At 39.2% G+C, this 15,765-nt stretch overlaps 3 protein-coding genes across 19 annotated transcripts in view; 1 reads left to right on the plus strand and 2 right to left on the minus strand.

Moving 5' to 3' along the window:
• Positions 1 to 77: 77 nt before the first annotated feature.
• Positions 78 to 4,325, minus strand: rmnd1 (required for meiotic nuclear division 1 homolog). The gene is made up of 12 exons (XM_079369368.1): positions 4,193 to 4,325; positions 3,031 to 3,507; positions 2,847 to 2,952; positions 2,670 to 2,745; positions 2,222 to 2,261; positions 2,028 to 2,128; positions 1,829 to 1,935; positions 1,644 to 1,708; positions 1,432 to 1,508; positions 1,127 to 1,247; positions 887 to 1,003; positions 78 to 662 (listed from the first exon to the last, which is right to left on the minus strand). The coding sequence occupies exons 2-12, from the start codon at positions 3,478 to 3,480 to the stop codon at positions 630 to 632; spliced, it is 1,293 nt and encodes a 430-aa protein (XP_079225494.1). The 5' UTR covers positions 3,481 to 3,507; positions 4,193 to 4,325; the 3' UTR covers positions 78 to 629.
• On the plus strand, positions 3,447 to 9,130 carry ccdc170 (coiled-coil domain containing 170). 6 transcript variants are annotated; one of them, XM_079369361.1, is made up of 9 exons: positions 3,468 to 3,532; positions 5,039 to 5,076; positions 5,246 to 5,428; positions 5,673 to 5,975; positions 6,345 to 6,545; positions 6,680 to 6,853; positions 7,065 to 7,322; positions 7,560 to 7,763; positions 8,688 to 9,130. In XM_079369361.1, exons 2-9 carry the CDS (start codon positions 5,059 to 5,061, stop codon positions 8,964 to 8,966), a joined length of 1,620 nt encoding a protein of 539 aa, XP_079225487.1. In that variant the 5' UTR covers positions 3,468 to 3,532; positions 5,039 to 5,058; the 3' UTR covers positions 8,967 to 9,130. The 6 variants fall into 6 exon arrangements, with proteins under 6 accessions (XP_079225491.1, XP_079225492.1, XP_079225487.1 ...); XM_079369363.1 differs by having other exon boundaries at positions 3,478 to 3,537; XM_079369362.1 differs by lacking the exon at positions 3,468 to 3,532 and adding an exon at positions 4,372 to 4,434.
• Positions 9,131 to 9,229: 99 nt separating this feature from the next.
• Positions 9,230 to 15,765, minus strand: part of syne1b (spectrin repeat containing, nuclear envelope 1b) — a gene marked incomplete at its 3' end in the record, with an annotated part of 76,161 nt that continues 69,625 nt past the window's right edge. For 8 of the 12 annotated variants that reach the window (XM_079369358.1, XM_079369357.1, XM_079369359.1 and 5 more), the window contains 8 exons: positions 15,496 to 15,622; positions 15,145 to 15,356; positions 14,286 to 14,486; positions 14,041 to 14,169; positions 13,446 to 13,658; positions 13,182 to 13,274; positions 12,166 to 12,224; positions 9,230 to 10,345 (listed from right to left, as the gene is read on the minus strand). In XM_079369358.1, the coding sequence (XP_079225484.1) occupies positions 10,105 to 10,345; positions 12,166 to 12,224; positions 13,182 to 13,274; positions 13,446 to 13,658; positions 14,041 to 14,169; positions 14,286 to 14,486; positions 15,145 to 15,356; positions 15,496 to 15,622 (1,275 nt within the window). The remainder of the gene's footprint in view (positions 10,346 to 12,165; positions 12,225 to 13,181; positions 13,275 to 13,445; positions 13,659 to 14,040; positions 14,170 to 14,285; positions 14,487 to 15,144; positions 15,357 to 15,495; positions 15,623 to 15,765) is intronic. The other 4 variants (XM_079369351.1, XM_079369350.1, XM_079369352.1 and 1 more) reach the window with 2 other exon arrangements.

Raw genomic sequence — 15,765 nt, forward strand, 5'->3', positions numbered from 1 at the left:
CTCTACAGACCTTCTACTGAACTAATATTCTTTGAATGCATTGATATTTTGAATACAAACTTAAACGAAAAGCAAAGAATTAAAAAAAAGACTTTATTGCATCTTTCACAGCAGTCAGTTGGAGTTCTTTGACTTGGATGATTTAGAAAAAAATGACTGCCTGATGATTTATTTTCAGGACCTCCAATTCCAACATAGTCCTTTGGAAAGCAACTTCTTTTATGTTGAAAAAGACTGATGTTTTTGAACGTTATGTAAAAATGAAATGAACACTGTAAAGTACATTGGTACAGCAGACAATACTCAAAAACAACGTTTGAACATCTGGTCACAGGATTAAAAACTGTAAATGTAATGGTCTTTGACTTCAAAAAATTAGTATGCAGCAATTACACAGTAAAATCCGACAAAGAAGCTCAAGCCACGATAGCTAGCAATAAACTAAAACGACTGTAAACAGATTTGCGTCGTTTTACTGTTTTTACTTTTCATTATAAGTCACCCAAAACAGTTGATGCCGGTTTCCAGATATCAGTTGCTCCCAGAGAAAAATGTCCAGATATCAGTGACGAAGTACCTTTGTCATTTCAGTTCCCTTTCAGAGATTTGTGCATTGTTGCAGAAGTTGCTTAGAAAATCATCTTTGCAAGTTCAAACATGACCTAAAAGATAAACAGGCCACAGATGTAACATCATTTAAGTTGAAAAAAAATAAAAATAAAAATAAAAATAAATAAATAAATAAAATAAAAAATAAAAAATATATATATATATACACACTTTTTAGCATTTTTAACAAGACAGAAGAGAAGCTAAAAAAAGAAAAATACATTTTTGAACTAATGTTTCCACACCAGGCTTAAACCATCGTTTATAATATGCTTACCTCAATTGTAATGAGTATGACTATCATCCACTCCAACCTCAAACTGTGCTTTTCACTCAGGTGGCTCCTCATCAGATCTGTTAACTGTGTACAATGTTCAAGCTTCTCATTCACAACCTAAAAGAAACAGAACATTTTTATAGTTTAAATCCAAACTTTCAAATGTGCATTATGCTACAAAGTGTGAGCACGAGTCTAAGTCTATGTTGTAATGTTATTTTTTGGAGCAGCTGTACTTACGTTGACTCTGCGGTTAATGCTGAGAAACTGGCAGGTCTTGTCATAGAGCTTTTCCAGGTTTTCTCTGTCCCAGTAGAAGTCAGGTGTGAGCAGCAGGTCAGACCTGAGGTTTATACAGTGTCTGCCAGAAGAAGAAGATATTGAGTTTGAAATAAAACAGCTCTCAAATCTGGCGAGCAGGTAGAATAACCCCAAACCACGAGTTGTCAAACAGAAGAGTTTAAACTTGCTGCAAATCTTAAAAGCAAAAGAAGAACAGCTTTAGTTCACTCTAAATTAATGGATTTACGGATGATTTAATTTACCTTAACGTGAAAAGCTCCCCTATCTTCTTCATGACCTCTGCTGAGGACAATTTAACTCTTTTGCCAGACTTCAATGTCTGAGGAAGAAAACAGATTAGGATATTAGCACTAAGGGACGCACTGGTGCATAATCTGCTTTCACAGGCAGACAAACAACTATTACAGATGATCAATTATTCATGATTTATTTTTGCCTGTTATGTCCACTGTACCTCTGGTATAGACTGAATTGACTCTACAAAGCTGTCTAATGACACCTCCCATATAGCCAGCTTCACTGTGAGAGGAGGCAGAAAGTTCATGCCAGGTAAGACACTGTATACAGTGCAAACATCTACTATAAACGTAAAATCTAAAATAAAATAAACATGCTTGTTTATTAAGCCTGGTACCTCACCTGACAAACACAGGGCATTTGAAAAAGCAAATTTCTCCAAAACAGCCTCAGTTTGATCCATCTTGTCACTCAGAAGAATGTTGCCTCGCTGAAGCTTTGTGTTGCCTCTGAAGAAGAAAAGATGAAATGTGACAAAGTTACAGTAGTTACTAAAAGTCTGAAATTGTAAAAACATGACAAAAGGTGATGATCTACATACTCCCCAACAGTGTAGTTAATCTCCTCATTTTCCCAATGAACTAATGCCACTTCATAAGGCTGGATCTCGTGCCGTTCCAATATTCTCATCACCTGTTTCATCTGCAAAATAGTGAAAACATTCAATAGTAGAGGAGGTAAGTTATAGTTAAAGAAATAACACAATAAATAAAACATATATATAGTTTTGTTTACCGTCTTCTCCTCAACATTCCAGAAAACAACTGAGCCTTCTCTGAAATTTCAGAAAGAAAAAAGAAAGAAATTGAATTGGCCTTCCCCCCATTTTGTTTAACCAAAACAAAATAAAAATGTCCAGGCTACAAAAGATAAATTACCCAAAACAGAACTATATACTAACACATAACAAATACTAATTCAGTACCAATTGCAGTTTTTTAATAAATTTATGAACATGTTTTTTTCTCCAGAAAGGACATTTAAGGCCAAAAAAGGCTTTCGGCGTATAAGGAACACTTTACATTAGTTTGACTGACGATCTGTACAATTTATGAGTGGACTTGAGGACACTTTTCTGTCACTGAAAAACTATTGATGTTCGCTTCCCAGCTGTGCACACTGATAAATTCACTGTCATAAATTAGAATTGTTAAGTATGAATAAAGCATGAAGCTTTTTTCACCTGAAGAAAAACATCAAAGCCTCGTCATCTGGTCGAGCGGTCTTATCTGTGCTGATCACCAGCACGTTTGAAGCATCTGAAATGAAAACAGGATCACAATGAAATGTGATCAGTTATTCCAGACTGCGTGTAATATCTTGGTAAGAGTTGTGATGAATAAATATTGTTTTGTAATACCTCTTGGTAAGTCTAACTCCTGGAAGTTGTGGCTTATCAAGTCGTGGCAAAGTGTTGGCAAATGATACTGGTCTGCCGTTGCATAGGCAATACACTGCATCATATCCTACAGAGAAACACGAGGTGGAATTAGTCACAACAACAAAAAACATAATGTCCCACATCCAATGATTATCACAATCACCTGGTCCTCATTCAGGGCAGGCTGATTGGCTCGAGAGGGCTGTTTTGTTCTTGGTCCTTTGGGCACCTTTTTTCCAGGCACCATTGCTGTTTTTAAAGTTGTTTTTAAAACAGATTTCACAAGACTGGGTGAATAAAAACGTGTCTGCCCACTTTTACATTTAGTCAGCAACCCAGGGTCAGTAGACAAAGCGCTGCTAAGATTTTTAACCCCACATAAAGCAGGCAGAACATCTCTTCTGTAGTCACGCTGCCGGTGAGGAGTGCTTGAAAAGAAGGTCCTTGAAAATATCCATGGAAAAGAACGGTTTGAGTGAGTCCTCCCAGGATTGGTTTCATAGTTGTGCAGTTGAAAAGACTGAGGGAGAGTGGCCGAGGTGTAGAAGAAGACTGGTTTTCTCTCCACAAGCAGCTGAGCTCCCAACCGGGACCACAATGAACGGGGAAGCATCTCAGGATTTGTAGGTGCACAGGTGAACTATAATATAAAAAAACACAAGCAGGTAAGGTAAGTTTATTTATCTAGCACATTTCAGAAAGAAGGCAATTCAAAGTACAACACACAAGACATCAAGAATCACAACTATGGGCAGGCAAACACAATAAACAAGGACATTTGAAAATTATTCAAACAAAACACATACAATTCAAAGAAAAATTGCAAGTAGATAAAACAGAAGCAAAAATACAACAAAAAATATGATTAAAAGTTACAGAGCTGTTATATTAGATAGTTGAAGAGACGTATTAAAATAAAGATATTAAAGCTGCAGGTGATTCTTCATCCTTCATTTAAAAGATCTCAGGTAGTGTTTTTATGAGATGCTTGCTCTGATCTATGACAAGTATTACTATAACTTCTTTATTCAGCACCTGGATCTGTTAGCAAAGGGGTAAACATTTCATTCATTAAAACTGAGTCATCTTTAATCAAACTAAACACAATATATTGGATCAAAACATGCCCGTATGACCTTGACTACATTAGCTGACAGAACAATCCTCGCCCAGTTTGTAGTCTGGTTATAGATTATATCTGTATCAAATAGACTGCGTTGATAAAACATAACCAAGAAATACAGTTCTCGACCATATGTTAAGTTTAATTTAGCTGTTCACGTTGGAAAACGTGTTGCGGAAAGTAGTGACTGTTAGTGTCTTACCTCTGAATGAGAAGTTATTCAACACCTCTTCAGATTAGCGACGTTTTATATGAACACTATAACTGTGGAGTCATCTCAGATACATAGTTCATTATGATACTGTAGTAAGAGGAGGCGTGTTTGGTGTTTGCTAATAGTTTTCCGATCATTTCCTGTTTATGTGACGTCATAGTTTGTGCCCCGAGTTGTGATTGGAAGGCTTTTGTCCTTACTTTCGGCTTCTTCTTTTTTTCTTTTTTAAGGTTTGAATACGCGTTTCGCTTTTCTAGCTTTTTATGTGAACGCTGTCAGAATATTAGTCATTTTGGAAATAAAAATGTATCTAATAAAATATATTCTTTCTAAGAAAGAACTCTTCTCTTCACACAAGGCTATAGCAACCTGTGACAAAGGGTTTAAATGCCTTATCGTACCTAGGCGATTTCTTTTTGACCTACTGTATGTCTCTTTACTTCTAAGTGTTTTCTTTATTCTCAAGTTTGGAAGATTATGGTCTGTATTCATATTTCCGGTAGCTGTCTCGGAGAAATTGCTACCTGGCAGTCTGTACTCGGGGGCAAAATGCACAATAGTTGACCTTCATAACATTTTGATCAGCCCTCTGATGTGATCAACAGTACAGAGTCATTTCATGCATTTTGGGCTCTTAAACACCTATTGACTATTGCTTCAACAAGATTCGTACCCAAAGATGTATTTCTTTATTTAGTCAAAGCTTCTAGATAGCTGACATTCTCGGCCACAGCGCCCCTTCAGGTGAAGCCTTTCATAGCCCATGTTTGGTGTTGCTGGGAGACTTCTTAAAACAGAAACAAGTCCCTCCTGAATGTTTTTCTTCCCCTGCAGAACTTTTAGGATTGGAACTTATGGAAAACTCTATTGAGGTATGCTGAGAAACTAAAAGTGTACTTGTGATACATAGTCTTTATAGGCTTGAACTAAGATGTGGCAACATATTAACCAGGTTAACTTTATGCCTTCAAATAACCAAAATATATTTCAAAATAAAATCCCTACCACAGAGTTTATAACTATTTTTCCCCCAACTGTCAGATGGATCAGTGTAATGAGAGGGAGAGGCTTAAGATGAGGGTTGCTGTTTTGGAAGAAAGTGTGAAGTCCTGTGAGGTGGAGTGTAAAGCCAGCAGAGAGACGGCGCTGAGGCTGGTGGCAGAGCTGGACCGAGAGAGGAGGAAGACTGCCAGCAGTGCATCAGCGCTGGATTCACTTAAAGTGGTGCTTTTAAAGCTTTTAAACTCTTCTACTCTTTCGTGTTAGCACAGTTATCCAAATGTTTAAGACATATACATGTAAGAGAGAGGCTTTCACTAAAAACGTCTAAGAACTATGCAAAAATGACTGAAGATTTTTATTTGTCACGTGCTCATACAGATGTGCAGTGAAATGTAAGACAGGATATTCTGTTATTTGACAACATATTAGCAGTGTTACTTTGTATTTTTCCACCTATCTTTTTTAGGAGTTAGATGGTCTGGTGGAGGGAAGGAGGAGTGTCGAGATGGAGAAGGAAACCCTAATGGAGAGGGTGGAGGCAAGCAAAAGGGTCATAGAGGCTGCCAGGCGAGAGTCCCATTGTTTGGAGAAACAGGTGAAAGAGCTAGAGAGAAAGCTACAGATGAGCCAAGGAGAAGCTCAAAGAGCTGGGGAGAAACTGCAGATGTTCCTGGAAAAGGTGGTAGGTCTGCTGCGGAGGAAGTCTGAGAACGTCATCCTGCCCACAGAGGAAGATGTTCTACACACTGTCGACAACCTTTGCAATAAGGTGAGGTATTAAAAAAAGGGATACGGGCACAAACCTCTACCACATTTCTTACGAGGTGCAAAAACTTGTCCTTTGAAGTTAAAACTTCAGCAACACTTGCTAGAATATGTTTTTTCACAAGATCTGATTTATTTCTGGCTCTATGAGGCCATGAACTGAAAACTTTCTTCGACTGATTTATGGCTTTTAAAATAGAGACTTCTTTCAAAGGCCAAAAACCTTTACTCATGTTTAGTGCTTGAACACATACTGTGTTTAATTACTTTCTACACGGTCTCCTACATCTACCATCAAACCTGAGTTTTATAGTCTAAAGTCGGTGCTTCTACATTCAGATAAACATTCTTACCACATTTATTTTGGTGGCAGTCTTTTCCAGAGATGGAGGACCGTCTGTGTCATATCTCTGCGGAGCTTAGCGAGCAGAAAGAGCTCCGGCACTGTGCACTTAAGAGGGCTCAACTTGCAGAGCAGCAAATCCAGGACCTGAGGGAGAGACTGCAAGCTCTGGAGACCGAGCTGCTGACTGCAGACATGCATCACGACGGATTGAGACATAGCAAACTGCATGTGAGTAATGTTTCAGTAGCAGGGGGGAAAAAAATACAATTTCTGTTAAATATAGAATTAAAATATTAATTTAAGTGAGAGAAGTATAATAAGAATTCATAATTTGTATTTATTTTATTTTATTTTTTCAACAGTATGAAGAGTTCCTGGAGCAGTTGTCAGAGATGATGAAGGTTGACAGTATTGCAGTGGATCTTGGGTTTGACATGAGGCTTAAACTCATCCTGTCACGAGCAGAGCAGCTGGTTAAACAAGAGACAACTGCTTTGGTGGAGAACAAAAGTCTGAGCTACAGTCTACAGAGGAAGGTAGGCTTCGAGGTGGTACAACCGGCACATGCAGACAACTACTGATAAGTATCCCTTCATGTTTTTTCAAACAATTTTCAAGCTGTTTGAAGATGACAGTGGCGTTTGATGAAGAAGACCCATTTTAAATGTGCAGTGATAAAATGTCTTCTATTAATGCGCTTATGCCAAAATGTTCAAAATATTCATGAAAATGTTATCTTCTCAACAGTTAAAGGCACAGAAAGACCAACTAGACAGCAAAGGCCTCCACATCCAGCTCCTTAGGAAGAAGGTTTCAGAGCTGGAGGAGGAGATGAGGAGCAGATCAGTGCTAGCCGTGGAACGAGATGATGCTCATCTGGAGGTCAGGAGGCTGCAAAAACAACTGAAGCGTCTCCAAGGCGAGCTGAAGGCCAGCAGGCAGTCCAACACTGAGCTCAAGGCCCAGCTGTCCCATACCAATGAGCTCAAGGTAGAGGGGAGAGGGGTGAGGACCCCAGTTCAATCAAGAAGCCTTTTCACTTTATAACATATCATGTATGGTTGTAAACCTATTTGTATGTGTGGATGAAAAAAGGAGCAATACTTTGTAATTGTGCACCAATTGCTGTATGTAAAACGCTTCTTTTAAAGTATACACAGCTTTTTGAGAGCAATGTGCCAAACTTCATAAACCGCCACTTTAATAGCTTCTTTACTAAACACCTCTGTCTGACGTGCTAAGTTGAAAGTGAAGGAGCAGAGTCAGACTGTGCAGGAGCAGAAAAAGAGGCTGGATCAGCTGGTGGAGGGGAAGACCAAGGTGGAGAAGAAGCTGAACACAGTGAGCTTAGACCTGCAGAGTCAAGAGTTGAAGACCAGAGAGGACGAGCAACAGCTCAACACCCTCAGACAGAGCCTGACTCAGCTCTCTGAGAGGGAGAGAGAGGTAAGAGAGTGATGAATTTGATCTGAGAATAATAAGGTATCTGCACTCTGTAACTTCTTTAAGTCCTTTAACCTAAAAGAACAACTGGACCCCCTTGTTACTCCATATTTGTTACTGTTCTTTAGTATTTTCAACTCTGAACTTGTAGGAGTGATATTCAACCCCATTGTTGGGACGTTATGTAAAATGTAAATTAAAACCTTGTTCCTGGAAAATGATTAGCCCATTTTGAATTGGATACCAACAACACATTTTAAAAAAAGTCTGGACATGGACATGTTTACCGCTCTGTTTCAACATTTCTATCAACAATGCTCTGTAAGCATTTTGGAACTGAGGTGACCAGTTTCTGTCGTTTCAAAAGTTGAATTATAAAGCTGAATGTATGGAAACAGTAGTAGTTGTGTTTTTTTTCTTCTATTATTAGTTTCATTTTAGAGCCCACAACTTCACAGCTCAGGTTTACATTCACTGTTTTTATCGATGTTGTTTCAATGTGCAGCAGGTAGCTTTATGCACCTGTCCACAAAGTGCATGTTCACGAGCAGAATATTTAGCAGCCAAAACGACAGACACTGACCTCAGGAATTGGTTAAAAGAAGACAGAGCTAAAACAAAGAGAGTATTGGTTTATATTCAGCTGGAGATAAATGGTAATGTTTGATATACTGTAAATAGGTCAATATACTTTCAAGGTTAGCATTCTCATGTTTGTTTGGGGTTGACCAAAAATATAATTTGGAGCTTAAAAAAGTATACAATTATCCTCAAAGCAACAATGTCTTTACTATGGTTTTAAACCAAGTGCTCTGCAACTCAAATACATTAACTATTAGTTCAGTCATTGGTCTGTGTTAAAATATACAGTAAATCAGTGTGGACTCATAAGATTAAACAAACTAAGATGTCCCTTTTCTTGTTCAGCTGGTAGATTTCCAAATGGTTGTTTCCAAAATGTTGGGTGTGGATGACACAAACCTGGCTCTTCCAAATTATGAAATCATCAAACTACTGGAGACCCTTCTTCACTCTCACCACCACCACCATCACCTCCATCATCATGTCAATATGCACCAGCACTGTCTGACTCACCACAGGCCTCATCTCCCTCAAATCCTGGACCATCATCACAGCTCCTCCTTGGATCTTTCTGCCTCCAGATCTACTGTTCCAGACAATACAGTTCCCTTTCAGGAAGCCTGACATTGATTATTAATCATTAATTAATCTTGAATTTCCCTCGGGATCAATAAAGTATCTATCTATCTATCTATCTATCTTATGCCAAACTGCACTATCAAAGTAAAGGTTATATTTCCTTCTAAAAATCAGACCTTTTACAGAATAAAGTGATCTGTCAAACACCATGTTTTCTGTTTGTGTTTTCAGGAAAAGCTCAGTCAATATGATTAACTGACCAAATATAAAATCACATAAAAAAATAAAATAAAAAGGCATTATCAAAATAAGGATTTTGCATTCATTGTTTTCCATGGGCGCATATACATATATTTATCATATTCATATATACACATGGTTCAATACTCCCAGACTGTTATACATTTGATACAGACAGTCATACAAAATATACAGTAGTTCTATGTATTTATATATATATCATAATTCTCAATCATAAAGTCGCATTTGTATTTGTTTAAAAAATAAAAACAGCAAAATGTAAAAAGATCACGGATGAACAACGTTAATCTCTTGAACTGTGTCTGCTTTGAGAACACACAACTTGGCTTCATAAATCTTACATGAATCAGAGTCAGTCAAGTTAGAAATGATTACCACCAACACAATGAAGGATGTTAGTAAAGAAAAACAATGATGAGAAATGCATGCCAAAATACAGGTAAAAAAATATTGCAATGTCAGATATATTACATATATGTTATTTTTGTTCCCTTTTTTTTTTTTTTTTTTTACAAACTTTTGAGTTACAAGCAAATTCACAGGCTAAATGTCAGCATTTCACTTTGGTGCTATCCACTGATGGATCTCCTTTGAGAAATACGTTTACACCACTGATCTTCACTTCATTTCATTCATCAAGAAATGTCCACTGTGGGCAAACAAAGTTTATTTTATTGTGTTACACCAGGGATGCTCCTTCTCAACACAGCATTACAGGGTAACATAGTGAGATGCTTGATCTTATATGTTACACATGTAGATATTATCTGTGGATGGTAGCTGTTTTTCTGCAGTACAAATGGATGACCAAATAGATGTTTGCTCCCAACTTAATTGACCATTTAATGATATCAATGTGATTCCAATTCAAGTCATAATGATGCATGAATACTGACATGAAACGCTCTTTCAGCTGCTCAGCCTACACTGGAGGGGGTCCGTTAGTGTAACTCAGCATCGGGTGTAAGGAATTTGCAAAGTTGTTGGACTGAGAACAGTAGTCCTCCTCTGAGAGTGGCAGCAGGAAGGCAAAGACGACCAACAGGAGCAGGACGATCTGGAAAGGCAGCGCGACCCAGAGGACACGCCGCAGCAAAGAGGACCCATGACCGGGTGATGTGTCCGCATCAGAAGGGGAGGAAACGGATCCAGCGTCGCGAGACCTGCTCACACACACACACGCATTCACAACACAGACTGACGTTTAGTTACTCACATCAGTCTTAGAAAAACACGTATGTTTCTGTTGGTCATCTGAATCCCTCATTTCAGGCCTGTGATAATAACCTGATTATAAGGGTGAGCTTAAAGGTGCTTCTTTGCTGTTCACAAAAATTAACTCATTGGAAATTATTGACAAGTTACATTAGTCTAATTCAATAAAAATGTTAACTTGAACAGCTGTGTAATCTAATTTTCCTCATCTCCAGTCCAAACGCTTCACATGTCATGTGCTGTCCACCAACTTTCAATCCAAATAAGATCTCAGCTCAGCGACAGGGGAACTGCACAACAGTGCTTGGTGTGAGCACCATGCAGTGACTGAAAGACATCTCCGACATGGTTCACAGCAATGTCAGGACAATGTTTCACATTGTGAACTACATGCTGTCTGAGACTGGGGGTGGATGAACACAGTTACAGTACAAAGACATCCACAAAACAAACTGTACAATCCTACACAAAACAAATATATTTAATATGTGAGCTCGCATTCCTTTGTAAAACATGTTAGGAGAAGAGACAAAAGGCATGCTGCAAGTATCAGCGAAATAATCAGGTGTGTTTATTTTTTAAGACTGTCAGTTTGTGTCCTGTTGAAAATGCAAAGCATGCCAAGGCTATAAGCGCATAGTGATTAGAAACAGCTTCTTTGAGTTTGTAGTTAAGTGCCTTTTAGAAGTTAAGTTCTTTTATTAAGGAATAGTTTGAAAAGTTGGAGAATATGTTTTCTTGCTGGGAGTTAAATGAGAAGACTGATTCTGATCCAACTCAAAATTCGATATGAAGCTAACCCATGTGGAGGATTAGCTTAGCTGAGTATAGAGGCTAAAAAACAAGAAAGCGCTCAACAAAAAAAAAAATAAGCCCACTGCCTAAAATGTACAATTTTTACCAACAATTGCCCTCAGTAAAAAACATCTTCCGTCTCAAAGTTGAGCAGCATACTCATTTATAGTGAAGTATTGCAATGAAGATGACCTGAACCTAACGTATGCATTCAATCAGGAGAAAAAAGCTCTGCAGTGTTCTGCATGTATTAAATAACAGTGGCCCAGGAAGTCATGGAGATTAGATATGCCTTATTTACATTTCACTTTTTCCTATGTTGGTACCCAATGTGCCCCTTACCACTTCACATATGGAGACCTGAGAGAGGCAAGACTCACAGATGACTGACAGTGGGGGGAAGATGGTGGATAGCTGGTGTGATAGCAACAGAAGAGGAAGAAGAAGTGCCACACACAACAGAGAGAAAGAAAGAGAAAGAGAGCCAGAGAGATAGAGAAACTGCCGCCTTTGCATTGTTCATTGCAGACATTTACTGGTTTGGCATTTGAGAAAAAAAAAACAGAGTGTGTGTGAGCTCAGCAACGACGAGGGAAAGTTAGATACAGAGGAATATTTATGTTATACGTAAGAAATGCCCTTTAGTTAGCGATATTAAGCAGCTGAGGACAGTGGCGGAGAAGAGGCCTTGCACCATTCCTTGTGTAACTGCTTTATCAAGGATGTGTGTGCTGCATTTCACCTCGTCCCCTCGCCTACACAAAGCGTCTAGACGTACAGAAGATGATGGAATTCACTATCATGAGCTGTTCCGGTTAATAACAAATATTATAACAGATGTTTTTAATCGTCAAAACACAGATGATGTTTAAGACTCGGCGTGGATTAGAGAGGAATAACGGGCCTCCAAGTGCATCATGGGCTGATGAGTTCCATTATCTTCTGGGTGTGCTAGAAACCAACAGAAAGGTACCTGTGGAGTGGACTGCTCACAGAGGGTCCAGGCTTTGACAGACTACATTTGCCCCGTTGCTGTTTGCAATGAACAGGGGGGGGGGAGGGTAAAAGAAAGAAAGTATGTTTCAGTCCAGGCAAATCATGACAAAGCTACCGATGAAAAGAAAAATCCCAAAATGAAAGAAGAGCAGCGACAAAATCATATGTGAAGGTGATAGATTTTGTAACTCCTGATAACGAGGAATCTGCCGTTTCAAAGTGACTACGACTACTTTGAAGTGCTTTGCCGTGTGAGTGCAACAAACAGTCTGCAAATAGGGAGCTACATATTACGCAATGTGATGCATGATTTTCTTAAACATAACAGTGACATATACTAAACACATAAAATATAAGCAGCAGCATGCTTATTTGGACTGATATTTGAACAATCAACGCTGATTAAAATATTCCTTTGTAATTTTCTCAGCTGGCAGTATTAAACATTTATGTGTGCATGCTTTTCACATCATAAAACGACATAACACAATCTTGTAGTTTTTTTTTTTTTTTTATACTTTAGCCAGTATGCCTGGGAATATAACGACAGATATTAAACTACAGTGAGAAGAAATTAGAGCAAAGTGGAGGTGGAGAAAGATTTAAAGGACAGAAGTTTTTAGTGTGAAAATACTAGAAGAGAAAAATTGACAAACAGGCGAGAACTGGAAAAGTCATCCAAGAAAAAGGAGAAGGAAGTAAAGGATGTAAGAAAGAAAGGATTCGTGAGTTCTCTGGCAGGGTTCTGCTCTGGAAGAAGATAACATGCAAAAGAGTAAAAGACAAGGAAACAGTTGAGAATTCAGAGGGAGGGAGTGTGAAGCAGGTTGTGGATGTGTGGAAAGGTGTGAGGAGAGATCTTGGGATGGCTGGGGTGAATATGGCCTTTAACGGGGCTTTTGGGGCACGGGTTATTAAATTGACTGTTTCGGAGGGATATCCTAACACCTGGCTTCTCACAGGGCCGCATAACCTGGAAGGTTTGTACATTACCGATCTCCGCCGACTTGGTGTGCTCCTTCCTGATACGGGGCTGAGAGAACCAGATGTGTCTAGCTCATCAGCAGAGGACCAAGATGACAGATCCTGTGGAAGAACAGATTCACACAAAGAGAGAGAAAGTCAAGGAATCTATGACATCTGACCCTTCAACAAAAATATCTGCAGTCAAATCTGTTATTAATATAGAGTAATTAAAAGACTCCCGTGTTACCTCATAACATCTAACAAGTGACCAAGATTTCTGTGAAGTTATACCTGTTGACTGCTTGTGATGTCCAGAATTTTGGCCAGCTCTCTGAGGTCTCGGGTTACTTCCTTGAGCAGGATTTTGAGGCGGTTCCCAATAACATGCACCTTCTCCTTGGCCTCCAGACAGTCGCTGCCCTGAGCGTTGACCAGCAACTGAAGGGACATGTCCTGAAGAGAGGCCACTTTAAGCTGAGAGTCCAGCAGCTCCTGGCGGATTTGCTGTGGAGAAATTCAATTTGAGATGTGAGCTTTTGACGTTGTTGTTTTTTCACAGGTCTGCATTGAAACGATAAGATAGTGCTACTATTTATGATTCAATGAATCGAGTAAGTAGTTACTTCTTAAAAAATAAGTTTTTATAGTGTTAGTGTAGCAGCAGGAGTTACAAAGGTTTTGTATGGAATATGACTGAAATCTAAATCATGTGTTATCATTACTTAAGGAAACCACCAGGTTTAACGCACTGCTGCTTAGTTTACAGCGACCTGTTTAACCTTTTCTAAAGTGAATGCTGTTTCCCTTCAAACTCCTCAACCAATCATACTGAAAAGGAAGTATTTTTATCAATAGGATTGCACCACATTATTCACAGGTTGTGTACCGTAAGTGTTTTATGATGCTCATGGAGAGTGTCACTGTCCTGGATTGGGTCGATGGGAACCACCTCATTCCTCCTGCGGTCGATGTTTTCCAACCAGAGCAGCAGACCATGGCTCATCTCATGGAAGTCCTACACAGCAAAGGTGAAGCAGGAGTATGAAACAGTTTTAAAATCACTTTCAGAACAACTGAACCTTAACCCCCTGTGCTGATTGTGAGAGCAAAAAGACAATGACTGGCACCTACATGACATTGCATGAGAGCTTCCTGTAACGAAGACCTCCACTCCTCCAGTGAGGTGCCCAGTTTGTCCCAATGGTTGTTCATGTCTTTTAGTTTGGCCTGAAGCTCTCGAGACTCATCCGTGTCTGACTGAACAAACTCAGTGCTGCACAGGTTGATGGACAACACGATAGCCTTACGCTTTTCAAACGCCTTCTGCAGCTCCTGTAGACCAATATAACATTTTACAGTTAATAAATTCAGACATTCAGAGCAACATAAAAAAGTGTCTCAAGAATATTAATGACATTGCAATGATCACTCACTCAAGAACCTTACTTTTGGGCGGAACAATCAAAAATTTATGCTATAATTTAATAAAATAGTGCGGATGTTGTGAGCTCACTTACAGGAGTGACAACCGTGAAGATGATGGCTGCCTATCAACCATGACACATACATGTGCGGGGGCGTGGCCAGAGAGCTGGTCAGGGCCAAGCTAGAATTCTGATTAGCAATCCCAGGTGTCACTCCAAAAAATCTTGGACTGCTAATACTGATGCTAATAGTAATAAGCAGGATGATCTTATGGGACTCACTGACAAAACACCAGTATTAAAAAAAACAATGTGAAATTATGAATTATGTGTTATTGTTTCATTTTTAACACAGTATTTTAAGCATCCAGAGTGGGCTGGGCCAGTGGAGCATCCAGTCAGCTGGCTTGGACTCTTTGAATTGTGAGGCTAGGTGTCTGGTTATAATTATGAGGATGTAATTATAACTGCAAATTATTTATTCAAAAGTAAATCACAACTGCAACTCCAGAAAAAAAAGCAAAACAATGACCTGATATTACAGATTAAAATACAAACAACAATACCTTGAGCTTTTTAATGCGCTGCTCAATCGTCTGGATGTCCGTGCTGAGGTCCAGCCTCCGCTGCTGCTCCAGCTGTTCCTCTGTCTCTCCCAGCCATGTCCATATATTGTTCAGGTCAGAGTTCAGCTGCTGCCACTGCTGCTGGTTCTGTTTTGTGCGTATCTCTTTGCTGAGGTCCTGAGCCTGCAGGAGCTCCCAGCGCTCGATAACTCCTAGAAAGAAGAAGGATACATTATGTTAGTTGAATTCACCAGAGATTTATTCCATCAGTCTTTTCCTCTTACATGCATTCATTTAATGGATGATAATGTAGGATTCATGCATGCAGGATAGGTTGTGGGGAAGTGTTACCTGATGTCTGGGACTCTGAGCTACTGGGATTTGCAAGTCCAGACACAGTGTCTTCCTCCTCCTTTAGCTCAAAGCCCATCCTCTTTACTGTATCGATACTGCCACGACACTCACCCAGCAGCCGCATCTACAGAATAAGTGTGTTAGTCGACTAGCACTCATTTGTATGGTGAAATCAATGTAAATTGTTCTAATAGGTATCTTAACGTTATGACACAGATAATATCATTGGATAATCAAGAGACTGATTGGCTCGTAGTGAGCTATTAC

This window comes from Symphodus melops, assembly GCF_947650265.1.
Source record: "Symphodus melops genome assembly, chromosome: 19".
NCBI lineage: Eukaryota > Metazoa > Chordata > Actinopteri > Labriformes > Labridae > Symphodus > Symphodus melops.

What these genes read in the sequence shown, in the direction of transcription:
- rmnd1 (XM_079369368.1), bottom strand. Translation starts at nt 3,480, where the DNA reads ATGCTTCCCCGTTCATTGTGGTCCCGGTTGGGAGCTCAGCTGCTTGTG. An exon ending in GGAATGTTGAGGAGAAGACG is followed by an intron (nt 2,129 to 2,221) that starts GTAAACAAAACT and finishes ACTATTTTGCAG; the next exon opens with ATGAAACAGGTGATGAGAAT. An exon ending in ATTAACTACACTGTTGGGGA is followed by an intron (nt 1,936 to 2,027) that starts GTATGTAGATCA and finishes TTTCTTCTTCAG; the next exon opens with AGGCAACACAAAGCTTCAGC.
- ccdc170 (XM_079369361.1), top strand. An exon ending in TCGACAACCTTTGCAATAAG is followed by an intron (nt 5,976 to 6,344) that starts GTGAGGTATTAA and finishes TTTTGGTGGCAG; the next exon opens with TCTTTTCCAGAGATGGAGGA. An exon ending in GCTACAGTCTACAGAGGAAG is followed by an intron (nt 6,854 to 7,064) that starts GTAGGCTTCGAG and finishes TCTTCTCAACAG; the next exon opens with TTAAAGGCACAGAAAGACCA.